At 43.7% G+C, this 13290-nt stretch overlaps 2 protein-coding genes across 2 annotated transcripts; both read left to right on the top strand.

Annotated features, from left to right (window-relative positions):
- The first annotated feature begins 6225 nt into the window (after positions 1-6225).
- Positions 6226-6672, top strand: LOC116837065 (histone H2A type 1-like). The gene has a single exon (XM_032801216.1). It carries the CDS (start codon positions 6226-6228, stop codon positions 6670-6672), a length of 447 nt encoding a protein of 148 aa, XP_032657107.1.
- Positions 6673-12616: 5944 nt separating this feature from the next.
- LOC116837066 (histone H2A-like) lies at positions 12617-13069 on the top strand. The gene has a single exon (XM_032801217.1). The coding sequence runs from the start codon at positions 12617-12619 to the stop codon at positions 13067-13069; it is 453 nt and encodes a 150-aa protein (XP_032657108.1).
- Positions 13070-13290: the final 221 nt, after the last annotated feature.

The raw sequence follows: 13290 nt of genomic DNA, 5'->3' as shown, positions 1-13290 counted from the left end.
CTGTTCTACCATGTGAGTGTTTGATTGAAAAGTGTGACTTGAAAGTGTTTTGTTCCAGATGGGCCTTGAGTGGTTGATTGGAGGGAAGGCTTTGAGCCAAGCCACCTGCTTCAAGCCAGCAGTCTTATAAAAAGGCAACTAGTTGTGAACCGAGTGAGCAGCAAACAGAGGACAGGCAAACAGAGGGAGTTTGCTGGGAGTACACCTGCAGGCAGTTCACACAGAGTGTGGTTGCCTTCCAGGCTCCTGTGAGCAGTTCATACAACATCTGAGGAGCCTCTTAGAAGGAAGACATGGATAGTGAGTGATCAGCTGTTGTAACCTACTCAGAATGTGCCATGTTTGTCTTTCTCCCAGAGGAAAGATGTGACTTCATCTGTACGAAGTGCAAGTTGGTCTCCATATTTGAAGAGAAAGTTAGAGGACTAAAGAACCAAGTATCACCCCTGTGCTACATCAGAGAAAATAAAGATTTTCTGGATAGAAGTCAGTGTTTAGTTCTGGAAGCAAAACATGCTGAATCAGAGAGTGCAGAGTGAGGGAAGACTATTGGCAGCATGTAACCTCCAGAGGAAGAAAGAGGAGAATCTATGTACCCCCAATGCAGATAGAAGTGCACAACCGTTTTCAGGCTCTCTGCACAGGTTAATACCTGCGAAGAAAGATTTGGAAGAGCCCTCTGAGGAAAGGTATCAGAAGGAGACTCGGCTTGAAGGCATGGGATGCATTGTCCTAGAGATAGGGGTTCCATGGCCACCACTCCCAAGAGGAGGAGATGGGTGGTGGTGGTCGGGGACTTCCTCCCAAAGGAGATGGAGTCATCCATCTTCTGACTAGACCGGGAGCCACAAGAAGTGTGCTGCTTGCCTGGAGCTAGAATCCACGATATGATGGAGTGTTTGCCGAGATTGATCAAGACCTCAGACTGCTACCCCTTACTACTTCTCCACATGAGCACCAATAATACTGCCAAAAATGACCTTGAGTGGATCACTGGAGGCTACATAGCTCTGGAAAGAAGGATAAAGGTGTTTGGGGCACAAGTTTTGTTCTTGTCCATTCTCTCTGTTGCAGGAAAAGGCCCAGGTAGGGACCATTGAATTGTGGAGGTGAATGAGTGGTTATGCAGGTGGTGTCAGAGAGAGGGCTTTGGATTCTTCGACCATGGGATGTTGTTCTGAGAAAAAGAATTGCTAGGAAGAGATGAGTTCCACCAAATGAAGAGAGAGAAGAGCATCTTCGCAGGCAGGCTGGCTAACCTAGTGAGGAGGGCTTTAAACTAGGTTCACCGGGGGATGGTGACCTAAACCCAGATGTAAGCGTGGGAGTGGAATAATGGGAGGAAACACAAGGAGGAGGCAACAAGATGGGAAGCCTCCTCATTCATACTGAGAAAGTAGGGCAATCAGCTAGTTATCTTAGGTTCATATACACGAATGCAAGAAGCCTGGGAAACAAGCAGGAAGAATTGGAAGTCCTGGCACAATCAAGGAATTATGACATGATTGGAATAACAGAAACTTAGTGGAGCAGTTCATATGACTGGAGCAATGGGTATAAGCTGTTCAAGGAAGACAGGTACAGGAGGAAAAGGGGAGGAGTTGCATCATATGTAAGAAAGTGGTATGATTGCTCAGAGTTCCAATTTGAAACTGGAGAAAAGCCTTTGAGAGTCTCTGGGTTAAGTTTAGAGGCGAGAGCAACAAGGGTGATGTTGTGGTGGGAGTGTGCTATAGACCACCGAATCAGAAGGATGAAGTAGATGAAGCTTTCTTCAGAGAACTAATTGAAGATTCCAGATCACAGGCCCTGGTACTAATGGGAGATTTCAATCACCCTGACATCTGGGAGAGCAATACAGCAATGCACAAACAATCCAAGGGTTTTGCAGAGTGTTGGGGACAACTTCCCGGTACAACTGCTGAAGCAACCAACTATGGGCTGCACTCCTCTTGACCTGCTGCTTACAAACAGAGAAGAATTGGTAGGGGAAATAGAAGTGGGTGGCAGCCTAGGCAGCAGTGACCATGATACGGTTGATTTCAGGATCCACACAAAAGAAAGAAAGGAAAGTCGAAAAATATGGATTCTGGACTTCAGAAAAGCAGACTTTGACTCCCTTAGGGAACTGATGGGCAGGATCCCCTGGAAAGCTAATATAAGGGGCAAGGAATACAGCAGAGCTGGCTGTATTTTAAAGAAGCCTTATTGAGGGAGCAGGAAAAACCATTCCAAAGTGCAGAAAGAATAGCAGGGCACCAGTTTGGCTTAATAGTGAAATCTTTCGTGAGCTTAAACTCAAAAAGGAAGTTTACAAGAAGTGGAAATTTGGACAGATGACTAAGGAGGAGTACAAAAACATTGCTAGAGCATGCAGGGGTGTAATCAGGAAGGCCAAAGAACAATTGGAGTTGCAGCTAGCAAGGGATGTGAAGGGTAACAAGAAGGGTTTCTACAGGTATGCCAGCAAGAAAAAGAAGGTCAGGGAAAGTGTGGGATCCACACTGAATGTGGGAAGTAACCTAGCGACAGATGATGTGGAAAAGCTCAAGTACTCAATGTTTTTTCTCCTCGGTCTTCACAGTCAGATCAGTTCCTAGATTGCTGCACTGGACACCACAGTATGGGGAGGAAGCGAGCAGCCCTCAGTGGTGAAAGAACAGGTTAAGAACTATGTAAAAAAACTGGACATGCACAAGTGCATGGGTACAGATCTAATGCATTGAAGGATGCTGAAGGAGTTGGCTAATGTGATGGCAGAGCCACTGACCATTATCTTTGAAAATTCGTGGCATTTGGAGGAGGTCCTGGATGACTGGAAAAAGATAAAAATAGTGGCCATATATAAAAAGGGGAAGAAAGAGAACCCGGGGAACTACAGCCTCATTTCAGTCCCCAGCAAAATCCTGGAGCAGGTCCTCAAAGAATCCATTTTGAAGCACTTGGAGGAGATGAAGGTGATCAGGAACAGTCAGCATGGATTCACCAAGGACAAGTCCTGCCTGATCAACCTCATTGCCTTCTATGATGAGATAATTGGCTTTGTGGACATGGAGAAATTGGTGGATGTGATATATCTTGATTTTAGCAAAGCTTTTGATATGGTCTCCCACAATATTCTTGCCAGCAAGTTAAAAAATTATGGATTGGATGAATGGACTATAAGGTGGATAGAAAGCTGGCTAGATTGTCAGGCTTAACGGGTAGTGATCAACAAATCAATGTGTAGTTAGTAGCCGGTTTCAAGCGGATTGCACCAAGGGTTGGTCCTGGGGCCGGTTTTGTTCAACATCTTTATTAATGTTCTGGATGATGGGATTAATTGCACCATCAGCAAGTTTGCAGATGACACTAAACTGACACTAAGTGTGCTCTTGTTGCCAAGAAGGCTAACGACAGTTTAGGCTGTATAAGTAGGGGCACTGCCAGCAGATTGAGGGACGTGCTCATTCCCCTCTAATTGGCATTGATGAGGTCTCATCTGGAGTACTGTGACCAGTTTTGGGTCCCACACTACAGGAAGCAGGGGTTGCTTAGCACTTTAGAAGACAGGATTAGAATTCAAAATAACTTTGAGAATTGGAGAATTGGTCTGAAATCAACAAAGTGAAATTCAATATTGACAAGTGCAAAGTAAAAAACTTAGGAAGGAAAAATCACATGAAAAATTATAAAATGAGAATAATGTTCAAGGCAATAATGCAGATTAAAAGGACTTGCAAGTTATAGTGGATCAGTCAACATTTGACAAAACATGTAAAACCATCCAGTAAGAAAGAGTGAGATGGCAACCGGATAGTAAACAGTGACTGTGGCTCACCGTGAAGGTTTGGGTGATGGCATGTCAAAGGATTTCCCCTTCCATTCACAAGGCATTAGACCAGAAGTTCTCAACCTATTTACCCCGTGCGGCTGCAATGTGCTACCAGGCCTGCAGGTGGAGAACCACAGCACCCTCCTGACCCCTCCCCCCAACTCCTATGCCCAGCGCCTCCCAATCAGAGACCCCTCCACAGAGTGGGACCAGGAGTGAAGTCTTGGCTGCAGGGTCAGACAGCAGGGACCCTGGACCCTACAGGGCAGCAGGGCAGCGAGGTGGCAGCCCTTACCCAGGACCCACCTGTGCAGGACTGGGTGGCAGGGCAGCTGGGCAGCAGGTGGTAGCCCCGACCCCACCATGCCAGGCCAGATGGGAGGGCAGCCCTGACCCCAGACCCCACCAAACCAAATGGCCAGGACACCGGGACCCTCGACCCCACCATGCAGGCTGGGCGGCCCTTAGCACACAGTTGGGCCACAGCTGTGTGCTAATTGGGCCACATATGGCCCATAGGTTGAAAACCACTGGGTTAGACAGTACAGATCTTCTCGGAGAGAAAGACCGCATCACCAAGTCCAGGGAATAAGAGAACTGGCCAAAATTTTCAAACATTGGTGTCTGAAGCTAGGCATCTAAACCCATTTTTATCTACCTAAATAAAAAAAAAATGACCTAATTTGCAGAATTTGAGGGGATTCAGAATATCAGAAAAAAGAAATAACTCTACTGCAGGAGACAGCAGACATGGAACCAGATCCTCAGCTGGAGTCATTTATGTGGTTACACTTAAGTCAAAGGAGCTAACCTATGTATTATTATTTTTAAAGCAGCAATATGGAGTTGAAGTTCTGATTGTTTGTGGAGGGAGGTTTTAAGAGCAGAAATCAGCACAGAATGCAAGGTCATTCAGAGGTCAAAAGAGAATGGGGCTGGTGTCCAGTTCTGGTGCCCACTAATCATCAATCACAATGTTGATAAATTGGAGAGGTCTTAGAGAAGAGCTACGAGAACTATTAAAGATTAGAAAACCTGCCTTTTGGTGATAGATTCAAGGAGCTCAATCTATTTAGCTTGATCTATTTAATTTTATTTAACACAGAGAAGGTTAAAGAGTGACTTGATTACAGCTTGTAAGGATCTATATGGGGAACAAATATTTAATATTGGGCTCTTAAATCTAGCAAAGGAAGGTATAACATAGGGATTGGCATCCTTTGGCACACAGCCCACCAGGGTAAGCACAGCCTATTTGTTTACCTGTCATGTATGCAGGTTCAGCTGATAATGGCTCCCACTGGCCTCAGTTTGCCGCTCCAGGCCAATGGGGCTGCAGAAAGCTGTGGCCAGAATATCCCTCGGCCCACGGCACTTCCTGCAGCCCCCATTGGCCTGGGACAGTGAACCACAGCCAGTGGGAGTCATGATCAGCCGAACCTGTGGACATGGCAGGTAAACAAACTGGCCCGGCTTGTCAGGGTGCTTTCCCTGGCAGGCTGCGTGTCAAAGGTTGCCAATCTCTGGTATAACGCAATCCAATGGCTGTAAGATGAAAATAGACAAATTCACTGGAAATAAGATGTACTTTTTAACAGTGAGAGTAATTGGAATAATTTACCAAGTGTAGTGATAGATTCTCCATCACTGACAATATTTAAATCAAGATTGGATCTTTTTTCTAAAAGATCTGCTCTAAGAATTATTTTGGGGAAGTTCTATGGCCTGTGTTATACAGAAGGTCAGACTAACTGATCACAGTTGTCCCTTATGGTCTTAGAATCTATACATCTACTAATCTTTGCTTTTGGGAAGTGAGTTGGTTGGTTGTGAAAAACTGTTTCTCCCACTTTATTTGTGGTCTGTTTAATAATATCAAAGTCTTAAATGACATTAGTAGTTTGGGAAATTAAAAAAAAATATATTACAACTGAACTTGTCTAGGAGTGGATATGATTGGTTAAAGTTGCAGTATAAAGAGAGAGTCAATGACAATGCCATCATAAAGGATGACATATGTCCACTGGCTTGGATAATAAAGAATGCAGCTTCCCATTGGTTCACAGCCAACCAATCAGGAAGTACATTTTCTCCCACTGCCAAGATTATAAAAGGTACCCAGCTCAGACAAGGTCAGTGGACAAGTCCGACTGCTTTTCAAGAGGTGCCTTAGCCAAGCTACACTTCACCAAACCAGACCAGAAAGCGAACAAAGAAGGCAAAACAAGGAGAGAAAGTTCAGGTGAACATAGATAAGCAAATAAGGTTACAAAGCCAAGCAAAGCAAGGCAAGGAAGAAAAAATCCAGACAAACCAATTAAGAAAAGAAAGAAAACCAAACAAGCCAAACCAAGGAAGGAAAAATTCAGATAAGCTACGCAACTGTTGCTGGAACAGCAGAAGTCTGCAACATGTCTGAGACTGAGTCTGAGTCTGAGCACTCTGATGAGACCTTAGACGCAAAGCAGGCTAAGGCCAAAATCACCCGCTCTTCCCGGGCTGGGCTGCTGTTCTCTGTCAGTCGCATAGACAGACTGCTCCGCAAAGGACAGTTTGCAGATCGTGTTGGAGCTGGAGCCCCAGTTTATATGGCCGCAGTGCTTCAATACCTGACTCACGAGATTGTGGATATTGCTGGGGAAGTTGCTGCACGCAGCAAGAAGCGTCGAATTTCCCCACGGCACTTGCAGCTGGCCATCCACAGTGACTCAGAGCTCAAGAAACTGCTGGGAGGTGTCACCATCTCTCAGGGTGGGGTCCTGCCCTTAAATCAGTCTGTAGTTTTAACTTCCAAGAAGAGGAATGGCAGGAGAGCCATCAAGAGAAGACTTGCCCCTGTTCCTGTCCCTGTTAAGTGAGAACAGAGCAAAGGGGAGACTGCCACCCCAGATTTGGATGAAGTGACATTAACTTGATTGCAAGGCTCTTTTCAAATGCACCAGTATGGTCTAATAAAAGCAGTTAAAATGCCAGGTCTTCTTTTGTGAATTTATTTCTTCTTTTACTATCCTACAATTTTAAGGGCTCATTCCATTGGTCAAGTAGCTGCATTGATAATATGGTATAAAAGCCTAAAAAGATATAATTCAATTATTTCATTAAGAAACTTACATCAGAAATTGTCTAAAAGGTGTAGATTCTGGGGGGTGATTTCTGTGTTTGTTCAGGCATTTCCCCAGTAGACTGAAGCTTAGGAACATTCTTCCCCTAGTGAAGTTGATGTGTATTGCATATTTTGTGAAAACAGAAACAAGAACAAACTTATGACAGAAAAATTTAATCCACTGCACATGAAGGATAAAGCCTATGGGCCTATTTTTTATTTTTGTTTTGTCCTTTTTTTTTGTTTGGTTGTTTGTTATTTTTTAGTTACCCCATTATAAAACCATTGACTTGTTTAGAGTAATATCAATTTTATACAGTATAAGTGATACTAGAATCAGGCTTTCTGAAATTATCAAGTACCTGTGGGGGTTCACATAAACTTTGATCACCTTTTTAAAGGGAAAACTGAGGCTGTTGAGTGTCAATTATATATAATAATTATTTGAAATAGTGGAAGTTTATTAGTGAAAATGTAGTTGAATTTTCATGGAAAATACATACATTATAAATGGCAATGGCATAAATGTAACAATATACATCTGAAAGGGTAATGTGGTTTTGTTAGAAGGTATGAAACTGATTGATCCCAAATCAATTACTCTTACAGCACCTCTTTCTCTCCTCCCCCCTTCCTCTGCAGTATACACACACCAGAATGAATACAGAATATATAATGGTTTGCACTAGCCAGAATCTGGCCCTGATTACTTTCTCTGTTGTGCAGCATTAAATGTCTCAGGCCAGTTCCTTATTCCTTTATGACCCTGTAAAGCCCAGTTCCTCCACCAGCTGTCTCACAAATTTCCCGATTCTGAGAGGTACTAAGTAACTCAGCCCACTGTATTTCTACACGGGGTCTGGGAACAAGTCCCTGAGCCGAGGCCAACAGATTTGTGTGAGCGGGGCTCATGTTAACACACTAGAAATAACCCTGTAGATGTTTCAGCTCCCGCAGGCTTGAGAGCCTGAGCTCCAGTCCAAGCTGCAAGGTCTACATAGTGACTCTTAGTACGCTATCACGACTCCCACTGCCACTCCAGTGTTTCTCAAATGTGGCCACCGTGGCTATATGTGACCACCAGGGGGGTTTCCTGCAGCTACAACAGCCTTCTGGGAGGAGGAGCAGCTTCTCCCTGCTGTGCCTAGGAGCTCAGCGGATGGGCTTAAGTTCCCCTCTCTCCCCACTCTCAGTTCAGCCATGGGACTCCTGGTTCAGCCCCACTCCCCTGGTTCAGCCAGAGGCTCAAGCAGTGGGCTTCACTCTCCAGCAGCCCAGCTTCAGTCGGTGTCTCTAATGCCAAGCTTAAGCCTCTCCTCCACAGCTTCAGCCACAGGGATCCAAGGGTGGGCTTAATCCCCCATTTGCCTAGGCTCTAGCTGTGGGGCTTTGGCTTCGGGCTTCAGCCCAGGGTGGCGGAGATTCAGCAGGGCCAGTCTTACCCGGTGCCATGGTCAAGAGGCAAGGAGTGGGGTGGAGCTCAGGGCATTGGGGGAAAGCTGCAGGGCCCAGGGAGCTGATGGAGGGCAGTGCAGGCCAGAGGCAATGGCAACAGGAGGCAGTGGGGCCAGGGGTATCAAAATACAACTGTACATTATTTTTATTATTGAGACTGAAAAAACCTCTGCATAAATAAATTATGTTTTGGACATGTATATGTGCATATTTATTTGTTTTCCCTAAAGTTAATTAAGTATTTTAGGAAAAATTTGTCACAGCAGCCACCAGCTAGAGTTGGTGACTGCACTCTGAAGCCATCAAAACTTTTGTTGTGAGAACCTCTGTGCTAGTCTGTAGACCTGGACTGGGAGGCTCACTATGGGATACAGTGTGGACATACTGGCTCCTTTTCTGCTTAGATTTTACTTCTCAAATATTCCCAGCAGGTGGCGCTGATAAGCTGCTAAACGATTCTGGGAAAGAAGCCAAATTACAGTGGGCTTCTCTGGAAGCCTGGTAAACTGACTCTCACTGGGAGAACCAGCTTCATGCAATGAAATATATTGCCCATCCAGTTGTTGTCTTCCCTGTTTCAGTACATGTTCTCCAATATGCTACTGGGGCTGCTCAGAGATTTGTGTAATATGTTATTGGTAAATTGTTTCCTCTGCGATTTTAGATATGTAGTGGAGAAAATGTTGTTTAAGCCCCAGTATGAATCTTGGAAATAATAAAGGGAACAGGAGAGACATCACTGCTTCAGTTTCATTCCACTCACTTTTGGAAGGTTCTGTTAGCAACCTATCAGAATGACACACTGCTGATTTGAGAGAAAAATGCCTGGTAGCTGATCCACTGTAAAGCAGCCCAATTCAAACCCTGTGGCTGATGGTAGAACTAAATCCATTTAGCCATACTCTGCCATAATGACCACCACAGGCCAGTGCATTCTTTTTCACTGATGTGACAGCCTAACTTACCAGCCAACCAGAGTCAGATTTGATGGTGCTAAATGCTACACAGTTTTGTTGTGTGTAAAACTCCTTTGTTCATATGATGTCAGTATGAATACTTTGGAGTGGTACATTTGTGGCAAAAAGCTAGACTGCTAGTTGCTCCAACTGTGTATTGAAATAAAAACCTTTTCTACAGTGGAGGGAGGACCAATGGATTTGGCCTAATGTGAGGGGTTCTCTCCAAATGCTGTTTTTAAACCGGACTCAGAAAACAGCTGAAGAACAAGAGAGGCAGCTAATCAAACCTGAATGACAAATGATGAACACTTGTGTTTCTGGAATGGCAAAGAACTCTTACCATGGGCTTGGGTGCCATGAGGGTTCTCTGAGAGACAGGAAGCATCAGCAAGTTAAGAGCCCCAGAGAAACTGGCCAATATTTTCAAATTGTAGGATGCCTGAATTTTAGCACATCAAACTCATTTTTAAGCATCTAAAAGTTACTTGATTTCCATAGCTGCTGAGCACTCAAAACTCCTAGTGAAATCAACAGGAGCTGTGGGTGCTCACCTCCATTCAAATCAGGACACTTATAAGTTATTTAGGTGCCTAATTTAAGGAATCTAATCTTCAAAATGAAACCAATGCCTATTTCATGCCATTACAGGGTCCATTCCTAAAAGTCCTTACGCATGTATGAAGCCTTTATTCTCCCATATTGTCCCATTGGAGGCACGAGTGAGCATTCTTTCCCTGAGTGATAACTGTAGCGTCAGGACCTCGTTCAGTACTTTCAGATTTTGTTTATGACATTCACTCATGTTGAGGAGATAAAAGCAAATTCTAATTTCAATTTTTCGTAGCATTTAAATATATCAGCTCCCCCAAAGAATGGATAAAACTGCAGTGAAGTGAGGGGCTGAGGGCTTGATTCTGCCATCCCCTAACTTGAGCAGTATCTTACTACACAATTAGTTCCACTGATGGCAACAGAATTCCTTGTGCAATAAAGGGATAACTCAGTGTCAGCAAGGGTGGCAGAACAGCACCCGTGGAGTTACAGTTTAAAATCTGGTACGGCCCATGGAGTTATTCCTAATTAGAGCTGAATGAATAATTGAGTTTTCAATTTGGTGGCCAAAAGGAAAAAATAAAAAGTAAAAACGAAATGTTTCTGGTTAAAGGAAAAGGTTTGTTCCACCCACAATGAAATGTTTTGTTTCATTTTGGGGAGTTTTTTACACTTTGGGATTGTGGGTGTGGGTGTTTGATTTTTAATGGGAAACACATTTCTAAACAAAACATCATTTTGAAAAAAGTCAGAAATGACTTTTTCAGGATTTTTTTCACTGTCTTTTTTTTCCTATCAAATTTTGTTCAATAAATTTGCCCTGAATTCACAAATAGCTTTGGTTGGCCCCAAACTGCATTTTTTTCAACAAATAAAAGTATTTGCTGAAAAAAAAAAATTGCCTAACCTTATTGTTGATTTACACCCCTGCATCAAAGAGCAGAATATGATCATATATATATATAAAATATTAGAGTTGTTGCCAGCACAAAGTGCCAGAGGCAAGCAACAGCGGTTCGGGGCCCGGTGTGCATAGCGCCAATGAACACACCAGGATGGAGAAGCAAAACACAAGTTTATTTGAGCTCAAATAAGGTGCGAGGGAGAATGCAATCTCAAATCCTGCACACTTAAAACAAGCAGTTTCTTCCTTTTATATCCCAGTTGTTTACTACAAAACTTTTTCTTGCTGACTAACTGATCTTTCACTCACCACTCCTTTCCCATCCAGCTGCAGTATCTTTTCTCACTCAATCTTTTTGTCTTCCCCCCTCCCTTTCCCCTTTCTGCTGCAGAGACATGTATGCTGTATCTAAGAGTGGCCTTGAAACTTGCTTCAATTTAGCTCCAGTGTATTATAGCAGGGAACTGGCTATTACAATCAAAAAACTGACTGCTGACATTACATTTTACAGCTATTAACACATTAGGTTACACTAGCTTACACAAAGTGTTAAACATGGAGGAACAATGGTTCATTGAGGCCTGAGCAGGAGGGCTTTATTGACACTCGTGGTCTTCCATTTTCCCAAGTTACTTAGATTTATGCCTAGTGACACCAACAGAGTTAGAAGGGACCTCAGGAGGTCATCTAAGCCAACCCCCTGCTCAAAGCAGGACCAATCCCCAGATTTTTACCCCAGCTCCCCAAATGGTCCCCTCAAGAATTGAATTTACAGCTCTGGGTTTAGTAGACCAATGCACAAACCACCAAGCTATCCATCTCCCTGGCATACACTCTTATAAAACAGTACATGTATTATAGGATAGTCTACCACTTAACTATAAGCCAGTATCTCTGTTACCATTTATCTTCAGAAGGCATTGAGAAGAATTTCTTAGGTCTATATGATTTTGAGAGGCTTGGATATGTTTGATTTCTTTAAAAAAAAGAAAGCTCCTCTTGTGGATGGGAGAGGAAATATATTATTTTTTGGGTAGTAGGAAGGATTTGAATTTGTGGCTGTTTGGAGGGAAGTTATGAGAGAAAAAAAATAGACCAGGCTGCTATGCTTTTGGAGTTCATAATAAATTGGACTGCTGTCCTTGGTGTTTCTGCTTAGGAAAGTGCTTTACTTTCTGATGGAAATGGGTAGCTTCCTCTTTGCCTGGGGGCTATTCAATAATTTCAAAGATTAAAAACAAGTTAATAATACAGGGAATTAAAACAGTTTTACACCCTGAGTTTTGCTAATAGCAGATATCACTGACTAAAAATCCAGCACAAACGGAGAATCAATGGGAATGATGTCATAAAAGGATGACATATCCCCTCTGGCTTGGGTAACAAATGAAATAACTGCCCATTGGTTCTCAGACAGCCAATCAGAAAGTAAGTTTTCTCTGTCTGCGTTGAGGTTATAAAAGGTTGCAGGCTCAGACAGGGTCAGTACATAACTGTGGTGATTTCAAGAGCTGGCTTAGCCAAGCCACACTTTGTCAGGCCAGTCATAATCAGGCCAGGCAAGGAAGAAATCAAATAAGGCAAAATAAGAGAGAGAAAACCAAGTGAACAGAGCCAGAAGCAGAAGGAAAGAGAGTCAGGCAAGCCAAGCAAAGGAAGACACAGGCAAGTGGAGCCAAGCAAGGAAACATCCACTGAAGCCAAGCAAGTAAAGAAAAAAGCTAGGCAGACCAACTCCTGAGTAAAGACTCAGGTAAACCAAGCAGAGCAAACAAAGGGAAGCCAAGAAAGTCAAGCCAAGTGTTGCTGGAACAGCAGAAGTTTGCAACATGTCTGAGACTGAGTCTGAGTCTGAGTCTGAGCACTCTGGTGAAACCTCAAACGCAAAGGAGGCTAAGGCCAAAATCACCCGATCTTCCCGGGCTGGGCTGCTGTTCTCTGTCAGTCGCATAGACAGATTGCTCCGCAAAGGACGGTTTACAGATCGTGTTGGAGCTGGAGCCCCAGTATATATGGCCGCAGTGCTTCAATACCTGACTCACGAGATTGTGGATATTGCTGGAGAAGTTGCTACACGCAATAAGAAGCGTCGGATTTCCCCATGGCACTTGCAGCTGGCCATCCACAGTGACTCAGAGCTCAAGAAACTGCTGGGAGGTGTCACCATCTCTCAGGGTGGGGTCCTGCCCTTAATTCAGCCTGTGGTTTTAACTTCCAAGAAGAGGAATAGCAGGAGAGCCATCAAGAGAAGACTTGCCCCTGTTCCTGTCCCTGTTAAGTGAGAACAGAGCAAAGGGAAGATTGCGACCCCAGATTTGGAAGAAATGACATTAACTTGATTGCAAGGCTCTTTTCAAATGCACCAGTATGGTCTAATAAAAGCAGTTAAAATGCCAGGTCTTCTTTTGTCAATTTATTTCCTTGGTTATATTGCTAACATTATAAGCGAAAATTCAATTAGTTAGGAAGTGACACAGAAGCTGTGACATAAAATCCAAAAAGT

This window comes from Chelonoidis abingdonii, chromosome 1 (assembly GCF_003597395.2).
Source record: "Chelonoidis abingdonii isolate Lonesome George chromosome 1, CheloAbing_2.0, whole genome shotgun sequence".
In the NCBI taxonomy this organism is placed as follows: Eukaryota; Metazoa; Chordata; order Testudines; family Testudinidae; genus Chelonoidis; species Chelonoidis abingdonii.
This window is presented reverse-complemented; position numbering and strand designations above follow the sequence as displayed.

Bases quoted from the DNA above. Each gene is read 5' to 3' on its own strand.
- LOC116837066 (XM_032801217.1), top strand. From the start codon at position 12,617: ATGTCTGAGACTGAGTCTGAGTCTGAGTCTGAGCACTCTGGTGAAACC.
- LOC116837065 (XM_032801216.1), top strand. From the start codon at position 6,226: ATGTCTGAGACTGAGTCTGAGTCTGAGCACTCTGATGAGACCTTAGAC.